This window comes from Geosmithia morbida (assembly GCF_012550715.1).
Source record: "Geosmithia morbida isolate 1262 chromosome Unknown scaffold_0, whole genome shotgun sequence".
Classification (NCBI taxonomy): Eukaryota; Fungi; Ascomycota; class Sordariomycetes; order Hypocreales; family Bionectriaceae; genus Geosmithia; species Geosmithia morbida.
Window position 1 is genome coordinate 199,921 of NW_023336187.1, and position 16,471 is coordinate 216,391.

A 16,471-nucleotide genomic window follows, 5' to 3' on the forward strand; every position below is an offset into this window, starting at 1 on the left:
CCCTCCCCCCCAAAAACTCCACCCCCGGGGGAGGGGGCAGCCTGGAAAAACTACCAGTCCGCTCTCCTGAATCCCGGAAAGCTCGCTCTCCCGCCTGTTATTGCTACAGTATTACTTGGGCTCAGTGGCTCGGTCAGTGAGCGAAAAGAAGCCAAGTTGTGCTCTTCCCTTTTCCCATACCCTTTCGACGTGAAACCTGTCTCACCCTTCTTCTTCATCTAAGCTGCTTCTTTCTTTCCTCACGCTCATTCATAGGCCTTTTCTTTCTTCTCAACACGTTGACTCATGCTTTCTTTCTGTCTTTGGCGCAGTTGCTCTTGATCCTCTCTTCACCACAAACTCTTCATCGTCGGAACTCTCTGACCGCACGCCCATACCCACCAACGACGCGCATCTCCTGACAGACACACACACCCCTTCTTTTTGAGCGCGTGCACCTTCTCTCTCCGCTTTCCCCAGACCAGGAGAGTGTCTTGCCTTGTCCGGGGCAACTGCAGTTCGTGGTCATCTGCTCTCCTTTTTTTCGACTTACCGGTACCTTGGACATTTTTCTTCCTGCGTGCGTGCGTGCCTCGAAAGAGAACTGCTCTTACGGTACATCGACTCTCCAAGCCAGGCCTCCATCCTCTTGGTCCTCGGCTCGGTTTGCTACAAGTAGTAACACGATTGCATGTATTACCAGTATCATTACTACGAGTAATACGACGTCTCGTACGAGTTGCATGCTTGGGCTCATTCCCAGACTGTCACCGCACTGTGCTGTTATCGGGCCTCGCCACAGGCTCCATACGAACAACGCAGCTCGACGCAGCTCCCACTCTCACTTCGCAGCGAGAGAGACCGGTGCCCTGATCCTTCAGCATCAGCTGGCGGCACTACCTAGCAGTGACCGCTACCCAAATCATCGGCCCATACCTGCTGAGCACCACTTGCATTCAGACACTGCAGCCAGGATCGAAGCAGCCCAGCCCCGGCTGAGCAGCAGAGTGCACGACCATCAGAAACCGAGACCCTGATTGACGTCTGTGTCGTCACCGTCACGGGGCCCCATAATTCTTTCTCCGCAGTCCCGTCCATAACCAACCGAGAGTCACACACACTCCGATTTCACTTCTCTCTCCCTCCTTGTCGGTACATTCAATACACGATTAGGCCGGCCTTTCCACTCCTCTTTAAACTCTTCTCCTCCCCCCCCCCCAACCCGCCGAATTCTTCGCAGGAGGGTGCTGCTGCTTATCAGCCCCCGAAACCATCCACCATTCCTCCTTCAAAGGCTCCCCGTATCCCTTCCAACATCCCCCTCCGTACATTACCTTCACGTTCTGCCTCTGGCTACCACAGCTACCAAGACGCCGACTCTGCGTCGACATCACTCCTAGCCTCCCATCAGGGGCACGGCTTCCAACCTCACGACCACGATCCGCAAACCCGCCACTCGCTCTCGTCCGACTCCGAGTCTTCCTGGACCGATACCGGTGACATCGGTGAGCAGAAAGGCGACTCCGACGACGATCCAGTCCGACTGCAGCTCTCCGAAGACATCGAGGACGAGCTTCTTGCCGGCCTCGACAGACGTCACAATCGTGGCGGTTCCCACAAAAAGGTCCGCATTCATGGTGGCTCGCCTACTCGATATTCGTACTACTCGTCTCCGGTTCCCCAAGATCTAAAGGACATTGAAGTCCCCGACGTCATCATACCACCGCCTACCCTGTCCTCCCGATTCTTCGGCCTTATCATGTCTGGACGCACGGGGGCCATCCACGGCCTCACGGGCAAGGCCCTGATGTGAGTAGACCCCATCCCCTCCCCTCCCCTCCCCTCCCCTCCCCCAATAGTGTACACCCCACTGCCGTGGCTCCCTGCCTCCTCCCGCTGACTCTTCTGCGAACCCCAGATATTTCACCAGCATCTTTGTGTCGCTGGGTGTCTTCCTCTTTGGATATGACCAGGGTGTCATGTCGGGTATCATAACGTATGCTCCCCTTCCCCAGCATCTGCTTCGTCTGCAGCTCGCTCTGCCTGGTCGCATGTGTTCTGTAGGGCTGACGTTGTGTGTGTGTTGATGGCAGTGGCCCGTACTTTGTCGATTACTTTGATCATCCGTCCAAGGCCCACGTGGGCACCATGGTGGCCATCCTGGAGATCGGCGCCTTCATCTCCTCCCTTGTCGTCGGCCGCATCGGCGACGTCATCGGACGCCGCCGGACCATTCTGTACGGCTCCTGCGTCTTCTTCGTCGGAGGTGCCCTGCAGACTCTCGCCCTCAACATGACCATGATGATGACCGGCCGCATCATTGCCGGGTTCGGTGTCGGTGCCCTGACTACCATCGTGCCAGTCTACCAATCCGAGATCTCCCCACCACACAACCGCGGCAAGCTTGCCTGCATTGAGTTCTCGGGCAACATCATTGGCTATACTACGTCCGTCTGGGTCGACTACGGCTGCGGCTTCATCGAGAACAACTACTCCTGGCGTATCCCGCTCTTCATGCAGTGCGTCATGGGGGTCCTCCTTGGCCTCGGCAGCCTCATCATCGTCGAATCCCCGAGGTAGAGATTCCCCTCGTCAAGTGAACCTCGTGTGCGTGCGTGGCATCCTGACTAACTGATCCTCGTTCAAGATGGCTCCTCGACAATGATCACGACGAGGAAGGCATGGTCGTGATTGCCAACCTCTACGGCGGCGGCGACATCCACGATGCCAAGGCCCGTGACGAATACCGCGAGATCAAGATGGATGTGCTCATCCAGCGCCAGGAAGGCGAGCGGTCCTACGTCGAAATGTTCCGCCGCTACCGGACGCGCGTCTTCATCGCCATGTCGGCCCAGGGTCTGGCCCAGCTCAACGGCATCAACGTCATCTCCTACTACGCGCCCTACGTGTTCGAGTCGGCCGGCTGGGTCGGCCACGACGCCGTGCTGATGACGGGCCTCAACGGCATCACCTACTTCCTCTCCACCATCCCGCCTTGGTACCTGGTCGACCGGTGGGGTCGGCGCGTGATACTCCTCAGCGGCGCCGTCGCCATGACAATCTCCCTCTCGCTCATCTCGTACTTCATCTATCTGGACATTGCCTGGACCCCGCGCATGGTCGTTCTCTTCGTCATGATCTACAACGCTGCCTTCGGGTACTCTTGGGGCCCCATCCCCTGGCTCTACCCCCCCGAGATCCTGCCGCTCAGCATCCGCTCCAAGGGTGCCAGTCTGTCGACGGCCACCAACTGGGCCTTCAACTGGCTGGTCGGCGAGATGACGCCGATCCTGCAGGAGTGGATCAAGTGGCGTCTGTACCTCGTCCACGCCTTCTTCTGCGTCGTCAGTTTCGTCGTTGGTATGTTCACCTCGCCTCGAAAATACTTGTCTCTGCTCTCTGTGCCCCACGGAACTAACAGACGTGTGCGTACCACTAGTCTACTTCATCTACCCCGAGACGTGCGGTGTCCGCCTCGAGGAAATGGGCTCCCTGTTCGGCGACGCCAGCACCATGGGCACACCGTCCGTCCACGGCGCCGAGACGGGGTCCCTCATCCGACCCAGCTCGCCCATCGGTTCCGGTCGCGGCATCGGCAGCAGTGCCATTCCCAACCTTTCCCTCGATCCCGATGTCGACAGTGCCAAGTCTCAGTCCTGGCTGTCCCGGGCTGTCAACCGCGGACGAACCGATAGCGGTTACAGCGGGTCAAGCAGGTATGCTCCTCTGGGACAGCAGGAGGAAGGATCCGGTGGGCAGGATGAACCCCGCAACTAGATGGGGATTATCTGTGTTGGATGAGATGATGAGAAAAGAGGACATAGTAACTACTATATATAGAGAGGCTGTGCCTTGGGAGGGGCTGTTCACGTAGCCCTCTATCTGAGCTGAGCGGTGCATATATGAAGAGCACAGATAGCTCAGGGTCACACACCACAGCGAAGAGGACAAAAGATATGACTTGAGCGCGGCGTGAAGGGTGAGACGAGTTGCGTGGGAAAGAGCATGAGACGAGTTTTGTGGGAAAGAGCAGAGCGTAGGGACATAGACTCTGGCGTTGGTGATGGCTCGTGCTATCAGTGTTTTCCCCCTTACTACTTCTTTCTATTTTTTATTTCTAATTTTTTTTGGCCGGTATTGATGTTATTGTCCTCGAAATATTGTACTCCTGTGGGAGATTTCTGTACCTATACTTGACGATCTACATATTAAAAAAAACAAGAATATAAAGAGGATTGGGATAGACTGATAGCATGTTGTATATTACCTATATTCGTATTGCTGCTCGTATGATGTGTGGGTGTTATTGCATGTGGCCCAGCCAGTTACTTTTATGGGGAGGGCCGCTCGGTACATTGCATTTGACACATCCGGAAAACATTACCTCGATCAATCTCAACGGTGGAAACCATGGCATGACACGGCGAGCAACGCGAACCTCCGATTATATTGATGAAAAAAACCCCCAAAAAAACCAGAAAACAGCGAACACTCGGATGTCGGTAAATGAGAGAACAACGGATCATACCTGCTGCCGCTACGACGAACCGAAGAGAGCGAATAATACACAGACGGGGAGGGAAGCAAGGGAAGCGGCACATCATGGCAACACCGGGGCAAGACGTCATCCACGCCTACCGTCGCCTGTACCGGTCCGTCCTCCGGGCCGTGCAGCACGCGCGGCCGGCGCGCTTCGTGGTGCGAGACCAGCTGCGCTCGGCGTTCCGCGAGCCGGGCGCGCAGCTCGACGGCCAGGCCGTCAAGCGGACGGTGTGGTTCCTCGAGGCGGCGGCCAAGGAGAGGGGGCTGGAGCACAAGGTTCTGAAGAATCTGGTGGATGTCAGGCTCAGGAGGCAGGCTTCCATGCCCGGGTGGAAGAGGATCGTCGCACAGCAGAAGCAGAGGTACGTCTCGTCTCTCGTCGTCGGGAGAGGCGTGGATTCGGGGTGTCGTGTCGTCTCACTCTGAACTGACTCCCCCTTCGCGCTTGGATAGGAATCCCTGGGGCGATTATGAGAAGTCGGCGTTTGAGCAGTACGACATGACTGTTGCCATGCTGAATAAGACCATGGGGTTGTGTCTACGGTAGGCACGGATCATGTTTGTATGATTACGGGAGGAAAAGGAACAGGAAGGACAAGTTGTCGGCACCGAAGAGTGTATTATGCTGTACAGTAGCAAAAGAAAAAAAAAAGAAAAAAAAAGAAGAAGTAGAAGAAGAGAGAGAGAGAGAGAGGTGAATGCTATGCCGCTTGAGTAAAAAGAAAAATAGGGAAAGAAAATAGCCACTGTCCCATCATCCTCCGTGGGCAGTCTCTAGTGGTACATTTGCGCAAAGGAAAGAGAAGATGGATAAAAGCAAAGAAGAACAAGAAGCGAAAGGGAGAGATTTTCTTTCTCTTTTTCTCTCTTTTTTTAGAAAAAAAAAAAGAAGGGGAGGCTAAGCGATCACAGACATGACCGTGCTCCGCCCAGGACTCTACCCATCGAGAGGCTGGTCGAGATCCATACCCAACTCCTCGAGAATGAGCTGGTTGAGCGTCGTACCGTCACGTAGGTACGCCCAACCCATGGTGCCGGTACCTTCCTTGTCGGCCTGTCCGTTGCCAATGGTGCACCAGTCGTATCGCTTGGGGCCGGAGATGGGGGAGGACAGCCAGATCTGCTTGTTGGGAGGCTGCTTGTTGATGACGTATGTTCCCTTCTCGGGGACTCGGACGGTCATGACGCCGGACTTGATAAGGATGTCACAGTAATTAGCCATGGACGCTGCGGATGCTGACGGTGTTGATGGTGACGTGACTCCCGGAGGGGAAACGACGGAAAGAAAGACACAGTGGGTGGATTACAGAGTACTCAACGTCAATCTCGTCGGACTGGTCCTGGACCTCTTCGAACCTGGCAAGCGCGCGGTCGAGGTACTCGTCCGCCACGGCGTGGTACTCCGAGTCCGTCATCTCTACGGGCGTGACTGCAGGGTTGGTAGTGGCGGACGAGAGGGGCGACGTGTTGACGGCTGGGTCCTGGGCGCGAGGCGAGGTCGTCGAGAAGAAGGAGACGGTGGCGGTGGATCGGCCGGGGAGCGTGGTGGTGTCGGGGAACCATGTCGTCGCTGCCGCTGCAGGTCGGTAGATTCGAGATGAGGAGCCACGGATGGCCTTCGAGGCGAGTCGCGACGAGGATTGCAACAGACGTGATGGCGGCATGGTTGTGTGGTTTCTGGGGTGAGTCGAGAGGAGGAGGAGAAGGAAAGAGAAGTTGCGTGTCCTTTCTATCAGCCGCAAAGCTATAATGTTGGTGGGTGAAGGGAAGGAGAGGAATTAGAATTGATATGTACGCAGGAGAAAAAGATAGAGAGCTACAGGGAAAGAAAGCCAAAAAGACCGATGACACAATTCGTGGGTGACTTGTCAATTCTGGGGCGGCCTTTGCTGACAATCAATCGCACCCCCCACCATTCGCGGGAGAGCTTCGTCTTCAGCATCGATCCACCACCCACTCTTCCTTCTTCACGACAATCACATATCAAGGCCGAGGGGAGATTTAAAATCAGCTTCTGCTACTGCCTTGCCAAGATGATCAACGCATTCTTGGTATTCAATGGCCAGGGCCAGCCGCGTCTGACCAAATTCTACACTCAACTGGTATTTCCCTCCACCGACACCCCCACCGACACCGACCGACGGACCACGACAGTTGAGGGAAGCCAATGACCAGCTGAGCTAACCATCCTCCCCTCCCTATAGGAGACGAGCATCCAGCAGCGCCTCATATCCGAAATCTTCACGCTGGTATCGAACCGTCCGTCGGGGGCGTGCAACTTCCTCCCTCTGCCCCCGCTCCTCGCCGCCTCGGGCACATCGCACTCGTCGTCCGAGGAGCAAAAGGACGTGCCGTCCCTGGTCACCTACCGCAACTACGCGACGCTCTACTTCATCATCATCTCCACGTCCACCGAGTCGCCCCTCGCCCTCATCGACCTGATCCAGGTGTACGTCGAGGCGCTGGACAAGCTGTTCGAGAACGTGTGCGAGCTAGACCTCATCTTCAACTTCGAGACCCTGCACGCCACGCTGTCCGAGATGATCATAGGCGGCGTCGTCGTGGAGACGGCGCTGGACCGCATCGTGTCGGGCGTCAAGGCGCAGGGGACCGTGGCGAAGCGGCCCGTCAACGAGGGGCGCGCCGGCGGGATCGGGTCCGGGCTGGGCATGGGGGCCAACTTTGCCTGGGCGGCGAGGTAATCGGGACAGACACGTACTCCGGAGAGCACTCTGTCGCTCGAGCTGCCTTCCTGATATCTTTTTTTTCCCCTCTTCTCTCCAGAGAACATATACGAAAAGGAAACACGATTGTACATATAATACAGAGGTATATATATATATATATATATATATGCCAGAATGAAGAGATGAAACACTACACCACAACGCCAGGATATGCACAGCTTCTGCTTATAGTACATGCCAACCCCTGCTTGGCTGTTACTTGGAATCCGAGTTCTCCTGCTTCTTGGGATTGATCGGCCCCGCGTCCAGTCTTCGCTCGTATCGTTTCTCCTCGCCCAGAATGCCGAACAGCCGAGCGGTCTTCTGGACAATCTATGCAATGATTAGCAGAAGAATCGGAGGGTCAGGTACGAGAATGCAGCTCACCTCCTCGTATGGCTTGTACGTTTTCCCCCACCACTCGAATTCAGCAAAGAAGAGGGCGTAGACGACAGCGCCTGTGGCTTGGTCAGACCGGGAAAGCTTAGGATGGGGGAGAGGGGGGGGGGCACGTCTGGGGAACTTGTGGGACGAACCTGTAATCATGACAAACTGCAAGAGACGAACGCCCTTGTCCCATCGCTCGGAATGATGCGCAAGGTATAGTCGGCGCTTGTATTTCTTCTCGAAGCGGAGCTGCTGCTGCGGCGACAGCTCGGCAAAGTTGGGCGGCCACACTTTTCGGGTCTTGTATGGGTTGTTGTGGATGGTCAGTGGGGGGCGGCCATTGGCCGACAGCCTGGCCGTCGCCTGGATGAGGCGCCTCGACGTTGTGGTAAACATTGCGCGCGCAAACGGCCAGGTCTCTGATGTTCTGTTCCTTGGCCGGACGGAGATGGATGGGCAGGTTCGCGCGACATGTGTTGACCGTGAGAACTGGCGAACGGAAGAGGACGGGTACGGTATTGCTACCTGTACGGAGTACGTACAGGGACGATGATGTGTGGCGCATTGACGCACCGCCACGTATAGAATACCACCGCCACACTTTTATCCCGCCTGCCCTGTGCGTGTGCCCCGCCATTGGGAGTTTCGCCCCTCCTTTCGTTCAGAGAAAAAGAAGGGGGAAAAAAAACAGGTGAGCCGAGATCCTTAGGCCGTTTGTGACTCAGGAATTATCCATCGACGAGAGGGAGCGAATAGTCCCAAGACGACAGACTCCCGGTTCCGCTCGCTCATCTACACGCGGGTGTACGGAAAAGAAAAGAACGAAGCCAACGACGTGACGAGACCCCCGCTCGCCGACAACGCAGCCAGCGTCCACCGGGCCAGTACAGCCGCAATCATGGCAACCGCGGCCATGGAGAACCTCCAGATCTCCAAGACCAAGGAGCTCAAGGGGACGGAGAAGCGAGACTCCCTCATCGCCATCGAGAAGAAATACCAGGCCAAGTGGAAGGAGGATGGCGTCTTCGAGCCGGATGCACCGTCGACGGCCGAGGTGCCCCTCCATTCGATCCCGGCGGCCCAGCTGCGCGAGGAGCAGCCAAAGTGGTTCGGAACCATGGCGTTCCCCTACATGAACGGCACCCTACACGCCGGCCACTCCTTCTCCGTCAGCAAGGTCGAGTTCGGCGCCGGCGTGGCCAGCATGCAGGGCAAGCGGGCCCTGTTCCCCATGGGCTTCCACTGCACGGGCATGCCCATCAAGGCGTGCGCCGACAAGCTGGTCAACGAGATTGCCATGTTCGGCAAGGACTTCTCCGGCTTCAACCCCGACGATGCCGCCCCCGTCGAGGACAAGAAGCCGGTCGCCAAGCAGGCCAGGGAGGACCCCACCAAGTTCACGGCCAAGAAGGGCAAGGCCGCGGCCAAGACGGTCAAGATGCAGTACCAGTTCCAGATCATGCAGGCCGTGGGCGTGCCCCTCGAGGACATCCACCTCTTCGCCGACCCCCAGCACTGGCTCGAGCACTTCCCGCCTCTGACGATGCGCGACCTCACCAACTTTGGCTGCCGGGTCGACTGGCGCAGGAGCTTCGTCACCACCGACGCCAACCCTTACTTTGACGCCTTTGTGCGCTGGCAGATGAACCGCCTCAAGGATCTGGACAAGATCAAGTTCGGCAAGAGGTACACAATCTACTCCATCAAGGACGGCCAGCCCTGCATGGACCATGACCGCTCCGAGGGCGAGGCCGTCAACCCCCAGGAGTACACGGCCCTGAGGCTCAGGGTGCTGGAGTGGGCCCCCAAGGCGGCCGAGGCCCTCGAGGGCAAGGTGCCCGAGGGCGCCAACGTATACCTGGTGCCGGCCACCCTGAGGCCCGAGACGATGTACGGGCAGACCTGCTGCTTCGTCGGCCCCAAGATCACCTACGGTGTCTTCAAGGCCAACGAGACCGACTACTACGTCGTGACGGAGCGCGCCGCCCGCAACATGGCGTACCAGGGTGTCTTCGCCAAGGAAGGCGTCATCGACAAGGCCGCCGACGTGGTGGGCTCCGACATGGTGGGCTCCCTGGTCAACGCTCCCCTCTCGGTGCACAAGGACGGCGTGAGGGTCCTGCCGATGGAGACGGTCCTCCCGACCAAGGGAACCGGTGTCGTCACGTCGGTGCCGTCCGACAGCCCCGACGACTGGGCCACGGTCACGGATCTGGCCAAGAAGGCGGACTACTACGGCATCAAGAAGGAGTGGGCGGAGCTCGAGGTGCCCGCCATCATCGACACGCCCTCGTACGGCGATCGATGCGCGCCGTTCCTGGTCCAGAAGCTCAAGATCGCGTCGCCCAAGGATGCCAAGCAGCTGGAGGAGGCCAAGGAGCTGGCGTACAAGGAGGGCTTCTACCAGGGCACCATGGTCGTGGGCGAGTTCAAGGGCGAGAAGGTCGAGGTGGCCAAGCCCAAGGTGCGCAGGCAGCTGATCGAGGCGGGCGAGGCGTTTGCCTACTCGGAGCCGGAGAGGAAGGTGGTCAGCCGGTCGGGCGACGAGTGCATCGTGTCGCTCATGGACCAGTGGTACCTGGACTACGGAGAGGCGTCGTGGAAGGAGACGGCGCTCAAGTGGGTGGAGAATGCCGACGGCAAGGGCCTCGAGACGTACATCCCGGAGACCAAGAACAGCTTCGAGGGCGTGCTCAACTGGCTGAACCAGTGGGCGTGCGCGCGCTCGTTCGGGCTGGGCTCGAAGCTGCCGTGGGACACGCAGTTCCTGGTGGAGTCCCTGAGCGACTCGACCATCTACATGGCCTACTACACGATCGCGCACTACCTGCACAACGACATCTTTGGCCGCGAGAAGGGCCGGGGCAACATCGGGCCCGAGCAGATGACGGACGAGGTGTGGGACTACATCTTCTGCCGGCGCGAGCTGGGCGACGACGTGCTCGGCGCGTCCAAGATCCCGCGCGGGACGCTGGAGAGCATGCGGCGCGAGTTCGAGTACTTCTACCCGCTGGACCTGCGCACGTCGGGCAAGGACCTGATCCCCAACCACCTGACCTTCTTCCTGTACGTGCACCTGGCCATCTTCCCGCCCGAGTACTGGCCGCGCAGCATCCGCGCCAACGGCCACCTGATGCTCAACGGCGAGAAGATGAGCAAGAGCACGGGCAACTTCATGACGCTGCACGACATGACGGCCAAGTACGGCGCCGACGCGGCGCGGATCGCGCTGGCGGACGCGGGCGACGGCGTCAACGACGCCAACTTTGAGGAGGACGTGGCGGACAACAACATCCTGCGCCTGTTCACCCTGCGCGAGTGGTTCGAGGAGATGAAGCGCAGCGAGGCCGAGCTGCGCCAGGGCGCCGACACGCTCAACAGCTTCCAGGACGCCCTGTTCAGCAACGAGATGAACGCGCTGGGCCGCGAGGCCACGGACCAGTACGTGGCGACCAACTACAAGCTGGCGCTCAAGGCGTCGCTGTACGAGCTGACGACGGCGCGCGACTTCTACCGCGAGTCGTGCGCGGCGGCGGGCATCAAGATGCACCGCGATCTGGTGTTCCGGTTCATGGAGCTGCAGGCGCTGCTGATGTCGGTCATCACGCCGCACTGGTCCGAGCACGTGTGGCTGGAGATCCTGGGCCACCAGGGCAGCGTGCGACGGGCGCTGTTCCCGGCGGTGGGGGCGGTGGACCCGATGCTGTCGGCCAAGCGCGACTACGTGCGCAACACGGCGTCCAACGTCAACTCGGCCGAGGGGCAGCAGCTGAAGAAGAAGGCCAAGGGCAAGGAGACGTCGTTCGACCCCAAGAAGGCCAAGAAGCTGACGGTCTACATGACGGACAAGTTCCCGGAGTGGCAGGCCAAGTACATCTCGCTGCTGCGCGAGATGTGGGACCCGGCCAGGCGGTCCGTCTCGGACGACAAGCAGCTCAACGGACGCATCGGTAAGATGGGCGAGATGAAGAAGGCGATGCCGTTCGTGCAGGGCCTCAAGAGGCGGCTGCAGGCCGGCGAGCCGGTCGAGGTGGTGCTCGAGCAGAAGCTCGCCTTCGACGAGAAGGAGACGCTCCTCCAGATGGTTCCCGGGCTCAAGCGCACGTCGGGCCTGGTGGCGTGCGACGTGCTCGCGGTGGAGGAGGGCGGTAAGAAGGGTGTCGACCTGGCTACGGGGAAGGAGGTGGATATCACGGTGCCCATAGCCGAGGGCGCTCAGCCTGGATGGCCTACGTTTTTCTTTGAGAATGTAGCTGAGTAAGTATCTCCTATCCACGCAAAAAAAAAACAAAAAAACAAAAAAAAACAAAAAAAAACAAAAAGAAGAGAAAAGAAGAATGAAGAAAAAAAGCGATGTCTACAATGAAGTCTAGAATGAAGAGGAAGGGGGAGAAGAAGAAGAAAATGCAAAGTTGGAAATTCGAGATAATTGATTGCCGTTGGTTCCACTCGATAATTCAAACAATCTATGATGGAGATGATGTGTGTGTCACGGTCAGGTGCGTCTCCGCGCAACGGCATCTGTATGCCGGGGCAACCATGGAAGCATGGATGGCAGAGTCGTACGGATAGAATGCGGGACAGTACGTGACCTGTTACTCGTAGAGTTCTTGTGGGTACTAACTATTGATGATGATGAGTAGTAGTGATCTGTACAGATTGCACAAGCACAGATTACAAGTAGCGAGGTAGAGTTGCAGCAGTCGATGCATAAGAAGGAGCAGTGCAGTGCTGGTGAAGATCATTACTATCACTACTTACTACCCTGGGGTGACTAGCCACCACGATGTATGCAGAGTCCACGTAATACATGTAAAACTCATTGGTGTGTTGGGGGGAGGGGGTTTGGTTTCCTTTGATGCGGGTGTCCTCGATGCGGAGGGATAAACGTCGCACAATTCGGCTGAGGCGTCTCATCGGTGTTTTTCTCTTTCGATCTTCTCGATTTTTTTTCTTTCTTTTTACTGGCAAAAGGACACGCAGACAGTCGAGAGACTTGGTTTCCGGTGGAGGTTGTGTTGTGGCTCTGTTACTCGTGGCTGTGCACCGACCCTGGCGGTCATCTGGCGTTTCGATTTCGAAGCCTAGAGTCGAGTGTGTGTGTGTGGTGAGTGTGTGACACTAATGCAAGTCCGTGATGGGATGGGTAAGTCTAGATGCTGGAAGCGATGATGTCATGAGTCTCACTACATTTTACGGTTAGTATTATTATGTGAGAGTTTGAAAATCTTGAAGTTTCTTTTTTTTTTTTTAAAAAAAAAAAAAAATCAAATGCACAAGGAGGAGGGAAGATGTTGGGAAAGAGAGAATACATGAATCAAGAAGAAGAAGAAGAAGAAGAAGAGAAAGGGAAAGATGGAAAGAAGGAGATGAAAGAAGAAGAGACGGAGGAAGATGGATGCAAAGGAGTTGGTGGGAGCTAAGAATAGGGAAGAAAGAGGGGATTGAGATAAATAAATAAGAAAAGAAGAGAAGAGAAAAGAGGTTCATGTGTTGACATTGCGTGTGGTGCGGACCGTGGACCGTGTGGGTGAGGATGGGAGGGTTGCCGTGTGGCGTGTGAGGATGTGGCGGGACGCATGCATACGAATTATGCATTGAATATGCCGGGTTCGGTTCAGCCCATGACGGAAGAGTTGTGTTGGTGCTAGGGGTGTTACTCCGCAGTACATGATATACAGCCCTGGAGGCGATGACGACAATCTTACCGATTCTCTTCTCCTCCTTCTTCTTCTCCTTCTGTCTGAAACTTGGCATGTCTGCTCATTCTGTTTGGGAGTGGTACTGCTGGCGGGTGATACGTGATACTAGCAGCCGGAACTGGATACCGCCTCCCCTAGCATTACTGAATGGCTGCTGGCGGTATCACCTACCGCTAGGCTGTAGTCTGCACGAGTACATGTAGCATATACCGAGTACATATACCGAGTACATGCACGAGAACCTATAGGCAAACATGTAGGCAAGTCTGGTCGCTACTCGTACGACCACGACACGTTGACGGGTTTCTGCGGGATGAGCAATGTCACACTGGCAGCGCAAGCTCGTCCGTACTTCGGTATCATGCACTTCCTGTCTTGATCGACCGATGCGAGCTTTCTCTTTTTTTTTTTTTTTTTTTTTTTTTTTTTTTTTTTTTTTTTTGGCTGAGATCCTGCCGCTTCTGCATGCAACCAGGTAAGGTATCTGTGGCTTTATACCAACGAAGCAAACAGCCACAAGTCACAGCCACCGCCACAATAATGTCGCAACCACGAGAGGGAGGGAAGTGCTGTCCTGAGAGAGAACTGATCCGATATATATATCGTACAGTATAATCTGCATATCCATATATATATATATATATATCCATGTATATATCCATGTATAAAACCCTGTATATACATTACTATGGTATCATTGTATATCGAACAACCTGGCCATCCGTACCGTGGTTACCTACGAGCACAGATGACTCCTCGTAGCAAATACTGCTGAAACGCTCGGAGATGTCAGGTACAAGCTTCGGACAGGACACACACAGAAACCACAAGAGTACCAAAAAAAGAAGGAAAGAAAGAAGGGGAAGAGAGAAAGGAGAGAGAAGAGAAGAAAGAAACACCCTCTATAATCTGCACTCTCTGTAGGGGTCAATACAGGTGATGATAAGTAATGATAGTGTTGTATTGTACGCAACACACGAGACGTTACGTTTGCATCCATCCGACACGCACCAAACTTGGAAGTTGACATCTGACACCCACCCTCCTTCCCCTCACCAAAAAATAAATAGATAAATAAAATAGATAAATAAAATAGATAGACAAAAAGTGGGACGAACTGGCAAGAGGTCGAAGAGGATCGATGTCACTTGCTGCTTGACCTTGACCTTGACCGGCCCTTTTCCCCTGCCCCTCCCCTGCCCCCCTTCCCACCGACTGCTGCCGTACATGATGGATGTGATGGTTTTAATCCCGCTCCGCAAGGGTTACGAGGTCACTTGTCCGGAGTGCGATACGAGCATACCCCCGTAAGAATCTACGAGGATGCTCGTATACCAGTGGTGAATGGATTCCCACCCACCCGACGAGCTACCACCCGGTGCACCACCCAACCACCACCCCAACACCTCCCCGGTCTTTCTCTCCATCGCCAACCTCCTCAACCCCCCCCCTCTCCCTCATGTAACCTTGTAAGCTCTGCAGACCGGAGAGAGGGAGGAGAAGGGAGGGAAGTCGTCACGTCGTGATACGGGTAGCATGACGCCTTCCGTTTCTCGTAGTGTAGCAGAGCTATCCACCTCGTACATGTCAGGACTCGACTTCGTACCCGATCCTCCTCAGCTCACTCTTCTCTCTCTCTCTTTTTCTTCTTCTGGAGAGGGAGAGAGATTTGAAATAAAAAAAATCTCTACCTTTACAATTCCTTTCCAACCCGTATCTTTCTTCAATCCATGTACGTCATATCCTTTACCATCATACTACTCCGTACTTTTTCTTCTTTCCTACTGGCCTGACGATCCCACACTGGTCCACTTTTCTTTCCTGTCCCACTCCCCCCCCCCCCCCCCCCCCCCCCCCCCCCCCCCTTCTACCTTTTCCAAATACTCACATCACCTCTTCTTATTTTTTTATTTTTTATTTTTTTTACTATCCTCTCCCCCCCCCCTCTCTCTCTCTCTCCTCTCAGGTGATATAATGCTCCGTACATGTATATTGATCTATCTCAAAATCAATACACAATCCAGTCCTTTATTTATCCTTCTCATCTCACGCCGTCTAGGTGGTTCCTGACAAAACGTACTCCCTCCGACACACACGAATTGGACGTCAAACCTTGCACTCTCCCGGGAGAAGAGAGGGGAGGTTTACGATTACGCCGCATTGGGACTCTTTTTTATTCTTATTTTTTACTTTCTCTTACACCTTGGGTTTATACATAAATAAACACACACACACACTAACACACACACACACACACACACACACACACACACACACACACATATATATATATATATACATGTATATACATGTATGTATATGTATATTTAGATCATATATATATCGGAGACGCTTTCGCATACTTCATCACCACTACCACCAATACCTGTCCAACATCAACAACCTACTACATCACAACAACCACCGCCGCAACGACATAGACACACAAACACACAACAACACACAACAACACAACACCGCACAATGCGCATATCTTACCTCTTCTCTGCCGTCGGCGTCGTCGCCGCAGCACTCGACACCGCCGTCGGCAATGCCACCCTATGGTCCTCTACCACCTCTCCTCATGACCTCTCCACCCCCGGTACGCTGCTCTCCTTGTCTCTCTCTTACACTTCCCATCGTGGGTCTGTGACGCTCTCCGTATTGACAGTCCATCGTATAGTCTCCCCCTCCATCGACAACACCTCGATATCGTCCGATCCCTCCGTCACGGATCCTGGCTCTGGCTCTCCCGATCCTACTGCCGGCGCTGTCGCTCGTCCCATGCAGGGCTCCATGGCTGGCCTGCTAGGGTTTGTCATTGTCGGACTGGCGACCATCTGAATCTCCTCCTCAACAACTGCTTCTCCTTTTTTTTCTATAAAAAAAAAACCACCCTCGAAAAGAAAGAGGGAGAAAAAAATTTCGACGGAAAAATTTACACTCAACGCCACCACAACACACACACACACAGAGTCATGATGATATGCGGGTTCAGATGGGTTTGCATCATAACGGAATAACGGGCAATGGAAGCGTTTGATTTCTTCTTCTTCTTCTTCTTCTTCTTCTTCTTCTTCTTCTTCTTCTTCTTCTTCTTCTTCTTCTTCTTCTTCTTCTTCTTCTTCTTCTCTT

At 55.2% G+C, this 16,471-nt stretch overlaps 7 protein-coding genes across 7 annotated transcripts; 5 read left to right on the forward strand and 2 right to left on the reverse strand.

Annotated features, from left to right (window-relative positions):
• Positions 1–722: 722 nt before the first annotated feature.
• On the forward strand, positions 723–3,756 carry GMORB2_0056 (Sugar (and other) transporter; the record flags this gene model as incomplete). Its single annotated transcript, XM_035462042.1, has 6 exons — positions 723–986; positions 1,274–1,788; positions 1,898–1,975; positions 2,073–2,555; positions 2,627–3,339; positions 3,419–3,756. 6 exons carry the CDS (start codon positions 723–725, stop codon positions 3,754–3,756), a joined length of 2,391 nt encoding a protein of 796 aa, XP_035324972.1.
• An 825-nt stretch (positions 3,757–4,581) lies between these two features.
• On the forward strand, positions 4,582–5,536 carry GMORB2_0057 (Pfam:DUF1763; the record flags this gene model as incomplete). The annotated part of the gene is made up of 3 exons (XM_035462043.1): positions 4,582–4,883; positions 4,975–5,064; positions 5,434–5,536. 3 exons carry the CDS (start codon positions 4,582–4,584, stop codon positions 5,534–5,536), a joined length of 495 nt encoding a protein of 164 aa, XP_035324973.1.
• Positions 5,459–6,185, reverse strand: GMORB2_0058 (frataxin; the record flags this gene model as incomplete). Its single annotated transcript, XM_035462044.1, has 2 exons — positions 5,459–5,713; positions 5,829–6,185. 2 exons carry the CDS (start codon positions 6,183–6,185, stop codon positions 5,459–5,461), a joined length of 612 nt encoding a protein of 203 aa, XP_035324974.1.
• A 369-nt stretch (positions 6,186–6,554) lies between these two features.
• Positions 6,555–7,223, forward strand: GMORB2_0059 (AP-3 complex subunit sigma; the record flags this gene model as incomplete). Its single annotated transcript, XM_035462045.1, has 2 exons — positions 6,555–6,623; positions 6,726–7,223. 2 exons carry the CDS (start codon positions 6,555–6,557, stop codon positions 7,221–7,223), a joined length of 567 nt encoding a protein of 188 aa, XP_035324975.1.
• A 240-nt stretch (positions 7,224–7,463) lies between these two features.
• Positions 7,464–8,030, reverse strand: GMORB2_0060 (uncharacterized protein; the record flags this gene model as incomplete). Its single annotated transcript, XM_035462046.1, has 2 exons — positions 7,464–7,580; positions 7,635–8,030. The coding sequence occupies 2 exons, from the start codon at positions 8,028–8,030 to the stop codon at positions 7,464–7,466; spliced, it is 513 nt and encodes a 170-aa protein (XP_035324976.1).
• Positions 8,031–8,532: 502 nt separating this feature from the next.
• GMORB2_0061 (leucyl-tRNA synthetase) lies at positions 8,533–11,895 on the forward strand (the record flags this gene model as incomplete). The annotated part of the gene is made up of 1 exon (XM_035462047.1): positions 8,533–11,895. One exon carries the CDS (start codon positions 8,533–8,535, stop codon positions 11,893–11,895), a length of 3,363 nt encoding a protein of 1,120 aa, XP_035324977.1.
• Positions 11,896–15,820: 3,925 nt separating this feature from the next.
• Positions 15,821–16,180, forward strand: GMORB2_0062 (uncharacterized protein; the record flags this gene model as incomplete). Its single annotated transcript, XM_035462048.1, has 2 exons — positions 15,821–15,938; positions 16,020–16,180. 2 exons carry the CDS (start codon positions 15,821–15,823, stop codon positions 16,178–16,180), a joined length of 279 nt encoding a protein of 92 aa, XP_035324978.1.
• Positions 16,181–16,471: the final 291 nt, after the last annotated feature.